The 6,915-nt window shown below is 50.1% G+C and overlaps 1 protein-coding gene across 1 annotated transcript; it reads left to right on the top strand.

The window, feature by feature from the left end:
* Window positions 1-363: 363 nt before the first annotated feature.
* LOC149808999 (uncharacterized) lies at window positions 364-6,527 on the top strand. Its single transcript, XM_089995047.1, has 7 exons — window positions 364-445; window positions 1,341-1,414; window positions 2,311-2,421; window positions 3,476-3,622; window positions 4,048-4,325; window positions 4,993-5,231; window positions 5,872-6,527. Exons 2-6 carry the CDS (start codon window positions 1,363-1,365, stop codon window positions 5,191-5,193), a joined length of 789 nt encoding a protein of 262 aa, XP_089851173.1. The 5' UTR covers window positions 364-445; window positions 1,341-1,362; the 3' UTR covers window positions 5,194-5,231; window positions 5,872-6,527.
* Window positions 6,528-6,915: the final 388 nt, after the last annotated feature.

The following is a 6,915-nucleotide window of genomic DNA, read 5'->3' as shown; positions in this document are numbered from 1 at the left end:
AACAAGGCTACAACAACAGGGTAATCAGTTCTGAGCCAGTCATTCCGAGAGATTCAAATCTGCACTTCCACGGAACCGCCATCAACTTCAACAAAATGTCTATCAAAAGACCAGGAAATTCGTGTTAATACCGCATGGCGATTGCAGGATCACGTGATGATAGCTTGTTACGACATGCAAGCATCTGTGAATTCCGGAGTTCCATGATGTCAGCTTCCTGGCCAGCAGTGCTCACACGTCCACGTAGGACAGTGCTGCGTACCCCTTCAAGAATCTGGAAGAGATGAGTCTGTGTGCAGTTGCGTCCTTGCACCGCCAATCGCATAAATACGTGCAGCGCCTGAAGAACATCACAGCCATCGACATTGTTCTGCCGTTTACGCACAACACGACTCTGCCAACAGGTTGCAACTATTCGTCCTTGCTCACTAAACCCGACACCCAGGTGCGTTCTGAAACACACGCGTCCAACATGTGCTGTATCGTCCCAAAACGCTGGCACTAAGAATGTAACGTGAAATGACTGCGTGGCGCTAAGCACGTCAAGTGCTTGTCTGCTCAGAACCTTGCGTCACAGTTTTAATCGGGGTATACCCCTTGTCCGGAAGTTGGGTTTTGCTTACCTGCATCCCCCTTGTAACGGTACAAGTAAAGCTTGTGCGTCTAGAAAGCTTTAGATGCTTACTTCCTTTTTGCTTGATCGTGTTGTGCGGATGATTTGGTCCGGAAGAAGCGCTTTCGAGATCATATCCAGCCAGTAGAACTCTCGGAATCTGTCCAACCTGCTTGAATCCAGCCTTGCACTCTCAAAGAACGCGTGCCTTGAAAGCAGCAAAGCATCCATTCTGTCAGGCGCAAGTCGGTATGCTGTTTTCGCTGTCTCGTAGTGCAGCACAAGATGCTATTTTCGGGACCGTTATAACGTAACCACAGCACTGCCTTCTCGAAACCATGCAGGTGTCTCGAAACACAACCTTGTACGCAAGCACTTGAGTGATGCTGCACTGCTCTGAGCGTTTTGATATCAATAGTGGAAAGTCATTGGCTAATGTGCATACTGTGTGGGCATGCATACATGTGGTGAGCAACGTCGGCTCGTCCGTTCTGCTCGTTTGCCAGCACTTTCTTGGCAAGGCCCCCTGGGACGGAGCTGTTTTGGTTTTCCATACCATGATGAAATTACGATAGAGTAGATGATCAGCAAGTGTGACGTGCACATCATTTGGAGACCGTACAGATGTTGGCGAGCAAAGCTTGCGCCAGTCCACCTTGCAAGAAGGTGGCATCACTTGGGACCAAACTGGTGTGGTCACTGGGTACTTAACACGATGGCTCTGCAGGATATTCTACCAAAGAATCAAGATGACAATGCGAGCATCCGCTTACATCATCGTGCTTTTGCTGGCTCTTTCAGGCGTGCTTCGTTGTCTTGTGCATGCAATGCTCAGTCGTTTTGTCCCCAAAATTCACGATTTTTCAGGCATCTGGACCCGCAAAACCGCATGGTCTGCCGAAGCGCTGTGTGCAGGAGTCGTTCCCTGTTGTCAACGCCGCTTTCTTGGCAGGCATCTTCTCTCCTTTATCTCGAGACACTTGTGCATGGGTCTGCTTGAGTGAAGTCATGCCTGAACGATATCTCCAAAGATGTTGATTTGTTTGTTGATTACAGGTGGTGATTACAGTACATACGGAGTGCGTATAGCGCTGCCCAAACGCATGTGCATTCAGGGCTGCTGCATGTAACTTCAAGATATGTTGTACTGGTCCCACATCTCAATATTCATTAATGAACGACCCTCCAGTGAGTACACTAAAGAGAGAGGGGGGATTGCTGCTTTTGTTTCATTCCTTGCATTCGTGAATCTGATCAGATGATGCCGATACCAGAAGAGGTAACCAAGAGACTGCTGTTGCTTTTGTCTGTGAGGTTGCTTGAGCATAGGCAATGAGGTTTCCGTTTGAAGGACGTGGTGTGCTGGTAGTCTACAGAATCAACAAGCAGTGACGCAATGAGGTAGGCGGCCATGGTGCTTCGGTTGTCTGGTTGACATGTAGTGACAATAAGAGTAGTTGGTTTAGTGAAGTGCGGGGACACGGCGTGATTGCCGATTGGCCGAATTCTTTATGCGACAGCCATGAGCTTGGGGTTTGCTTAAGCGGCACTTGCCGCCTGGTCCCCAGGTTACCTCCCAGGTTACCTCCGGGGACGAGGCTTGCATACGGCCCCTCGTCAACGATGTGGGACGCCGTGATAACTGACTGCTTGAATGATTGATCAAATCGTGTTGTGACCATGGTGTGATCGTGCAGGGGCTAGCGCTAGCCGTGAGCTCATGACAGAGTATACGACTGGCGGTACGTGCAAGGCAACTTCCTGGACTGGAAAGTACGCCGTGGTTGAGGACGCATGGGCAAAGGCAGGTATGAACTACGCCACCAAGCGCACCTTCCTCGACATGGCATCATCTCCGATTGACCTTGTAATTTGGTTTCGTCATTTGGTAACGCCTATTCATGCAGTCTTATTTGCATGTCCTGGATCTGAACCTGCAAAATCCAACCAGGGGTGGATTTTGACCCCCATATCTGTCCCAAAAATCCATGCATGCTCAGGCGGCTGGACTCATCATAAAGTCATCCTGCCTGGCGTAGCACTTGGTGGAGGGACCCAAGTGGTCTGAACATGCTGCACTTTCACAATGTGCACCAATTCTGTTGATGCTCTTCTATCATTGTTCTGCCGGCACCGGTCACGGCGCTGGTGCTTGAGGCCGGAATGCGTTGCGCAAGTCCTCATAGGCGTAGTGCTCGCTTGCGTCCACACCTGGCATGCTTCCGACAGATTTTCAATTTTGCGAAGCCTGGCAGAACGCCATTATGATTCTGAGCTCATTGTGACTTGGTGGTATCCAGCGCTTGATACACTGGTGCCAGGTGCCTTTCATCGCATTGCCAAACGGCATTAACTGCAGAAAACAAATATAAGTACGTGCTGTACTGCAAACAAGTGTTCATTGTCGGCGTTGATCGACCAATACACTATTTTAATTTCTTTAATTTTATCGATTGACCGATTCATTTGCTTCTTCATAGCAGTCAATAGGCACGTGATGACTTTATTGCCAATGACAAAGTCATTGACTTGCAAATGATGTGTGTCGATGCTAACTTCTCTATAGAGCGTACCTCGTTTCTTTTACTCTACCAATGCCGCAATTCGAGGGTAATTCCATTGACGGGGGCAATTTATGGCACCTCTCAGTCTTTCACCAACCTCTCTGATTTTTTGGGTCTTGATGCTTGAAATAATGTGATTTTTTGGGATCAAAATGGTGATCGACGCCCATTCTGGCGAAGCACCGACCTCTCCGAAGGTTCGCAGTGCGCTGACAGCTGTTCCCAGATACAAATACAGATACGTCAGCCCAAAACAGGCGCCGAATCCCATAATTACAAACTATGGTTGCTGCCGCAGTCACTCGGGCAGTCTTGGTTGGCTGCTCGGTCGACGACAACGTCAGTGCCAAAATCCTGATCAGGAAATTCAAGTCAAGTTTCGCTGATTGGGCCAAGGCAGCTGTCAATGTCTACGCGTTTGCCTTCTCCAAGTGCACGACCCTCGGTACGACTCGCGTGTGTGATGACAAGAACATGTTTAGGCGCGAGATTAGGCCTGGCTGTCTCGCCCATTGTCAACGCCAGCCCTCTTGGATGGCGCGAATTCGCAACTCGGCCATTTCCGAACCCCATCACATTCATGGGGCCAATTTCCATCTACTTGTTTCTTCTCGGTTCTGCTCATGTGCTCGTTCACGACAGATTTTGGCTGTTCTCGGTCCCAGCTTCCTTGGATGTGTCTGAAAGTCCCGGCAGAGCAAGTTCGTGGAATCCTGTCGAAGCATCACATTTCCCCTTGACACCCTGTTGGTACTCGCTATTATTGTCCTGTTGTTGTACTGCTGTACAAGAGCTTCCACGGGAAGTAAGCCACATCTTGCCTTCGCCGCCCTTTGCTTGCACAGCTCAGGACATGCATGCACTGCGCAGATGGAACAAAAGGCTGCGCCGCAGCAGAAGCTCATGCCAGCAAGATGGCCACAGCCCGGGCTGGCGCATATGCAGAAGCTTTTGCTTTTGCTGCGAACAAGTGCCCTGACTGCGACCCCATTGCGATTGGCAAGGTCGTGTCAAAGCTCATTATTGAGATCACCGCCCAGGCTAAAGTGCACGTGAGCACTGCTGTGTGCATCACTGGAGACGGAACGGTGGTGGCAAAGGCAAGGAAGGAGTGCTGGGCTGAGGCCACCGCATGGGCTGCCGCATATGTACGTCCCCACATGATGATGATGAACCCTCTTGGTTGCTTCTTGTTGATTTTTCCCCTCCATTATTATTTATTTGATGTGATGATGATCGTTCGGGACATGCATGCCTGTCGTGGTGAACGCGCGGCCGCTTGCACGAGTCAAAACTTGAAGAGAGCGCTGGAGATGCATCATTATTACGTTGGGCATTCCGTAAACCACCGTAGTTGCATCACCAATTGTCAGTCAGTACTTCGGGGGATGCTGCATCCCTCCATTTAGGCGCGACCTCAGCTCTGGCTGTCATCGTCAACGCCGCCTTCTTTGGGCTGGCGTATCTCTTTTTCTTCTTCTTCTTTTTTCATCATTACACCGCATAGCAAGATCCACATGTATTCAATCCAGCCCACACTATCATTAAAGAGGGATTCATGAATGGCTCATGAGCTCTTGCTCGTTCTCAATACTGACTGCTCCAATTGGCGCAAGAATATGCACCTTTGCATTGTCTCGCACGCTTTCTTCCTTTCCTTTTACTGACCGGTTGGCTGTTTTCAACCGGCCATGCTCAATGCGATGTGGTGTGCACAAAGGCTTTCTTTAAGAAACGAAATGAGATACGCCAGCCCAGAGAAGGCTTTCTAAAATCATGTTTACGCATGCATTGAAGCTCTGCCTGTTCATGCAGTCGCTTGCCAAGGCATTGATCTCAGGAAGCTGCCTGGACCAAAAAGCCCACATCAAGGTGGACACTTACCTCAAGGTGAATACCAATCCCACGCTGTGCGCTTGCGAGGGATGGAAGAGCACCGGCAATGGGCGGGAGCCTATCTGGTTCCCCAACGAGGACAAGCACTGCGAGTTCCATGAGTACCAGGTCTTTCCTTAAAGGGGTCCTTGGAAGAGGGATGAAGCCATAGCAGCTTGGTATGTGTCGCATAACTTGCCAACTTCTTCTTTGATTTCAGTCGTTTCGATGCAGATGCCGTGAAAGGGGAAGCGGGGGTACTAGTCCCGTTATTGGCGATCCAAAGCGCTGTTCCACCCTCACAGTCCATCTCATCAGAGTCGAGCACTCGCATGCAAGTCAGTCAGGAATCATTCCACATGGAATTGACACAGAAATGACACCAGTTTGGTGGAGGGGAGCATTGTGGGCAAAATGCGCGATTAGGCATATTGCCAGACGTGAGGGGCGAAATTATTGGGGATGTTCACTTCTTACGTTGAAAAACAGCCGAAAGACTGTGTAGGAAGCAGCTGCTTCAAGTGAAATGCAACACAGAAAACCGTTTCTTGCTGCTGCTGCTGCTGCTGCTGTCGCTGCGAGCTCAGTTCTTGCCAGCGCTGCATCGATGCATTTTACATGCCATGTCCTGTCCGTTGTAAATCATCGAGAGTCGGATCTGTTGCCGAAGATACCAGTTTGCTGGGGCCTTGGACTGTTTCGTTACAGGCAAGATTGTAGCCACAAAAGGTTTAGGACCCTGACTTCTCCTGTTTCAAAAACACGGGAATCAAAACCATCTCTGTGAACCGCGGCTCATTTTGCATGGCATGTGTGCAGGTGCCCATGTGTTGGAGTCTGAGGCATCATGTTACTGGAACAGTGTCGGCTGGCATCTGCACTATCGCAGCACCTGTGTGGGCGTTCTTGTTTTTGTGCTTTGGAGGTGGAGGCAGTATCCTTCCTGTCTGCTCAGCCGCATCCACCATGTGGTGTGGGAGAGAAACGTGTGGGCGGCAACTTGCTGTCCAGCATGGACAATGGCAGCTGCAGCTGGTCGCGCAGCTTGGCACAAGAGCTCTGCCCAATTGCAGAAGGACCATGTTTCTGTTGAGACTGTGTGCCAGCTGAGGTGGGCAATCATACAAGCTGTTAAGGAAGCTGTCGAGGAAGCTGCAACGGTGGCTGGCGGCTGGAGCTCCGGAAGTGACGTGTGGGCATTTGTGTAGACTTTTCTAATATGAAATAACGCTGCTACGAGCAGGACACTCTCATGCAAAGCTGCATATGAAGAGAAGGGCCAGCTAGGATCATACTATTCAATTAACCTTGCTTGTTGTTGAATGTTTTGCCCGTTTTCACTTGCATGCTCATTCTTTATTATGTATGACTATGTTGCAATGAAGATATGTGCCTCACAGCCTTGTCGAGGTCCAACGAGACAACGTCAATATTGCCCCACAGAGCCAAAGCCTATGCAAAGGGTTTTGGCACCATGCCTCTGGATCTGCTGCACATTTACATCTGCATGTACAACGTTAACACAAAGCAATGGGGATTCATGCCAAGGCCCATTTGCCGACCCAACTAGGGTCCATCCTCACCATGCCTGCCTGTACCACTCAAGATCAGGTCGAGAGCAGACCCGGTGCGCAACAGACTCCAAAACGAGAGGAGACTAGCTGAACAGAGATGACAGACAGAGATGCCTACAACTGCCAGCAGCGACTGTGGGTGAGGAAGCACAGGAGACTGAACAGCAAAAGATGTGTGGCTCCAGACACCCCAAGCTCGTTTCCAAAAAAGTGCACCAGTCGCTGTAGGAGGGGTGCCTCCTGTTCAGTTGGGGCATGGCCTATCAGTGCTTCGTCAGGACCGGTTTCG

This window comes from Nuphar pumila, unplaced genomic scaffold (genome assembly GCF_984573655.1).
Source record: "Nuphar pumila unplaced genomic scaffold, dmNupPumi1.hap1.1 HAP1_SCAFFOLD_1906, whole genome shotgun sequence".
In the NCBI taxonomy this organism is placed as follows: domain Eukaryota; kingdom Viridiplantae; phylum Streptophyta; class Magnoliopsida; order Nymphaeales; family Nymphaeaceae; genus Nuphar; species Nuphar pumila.
This window is presented reverse-complemented; position numbering and strand designations above follow the sequence as displayed.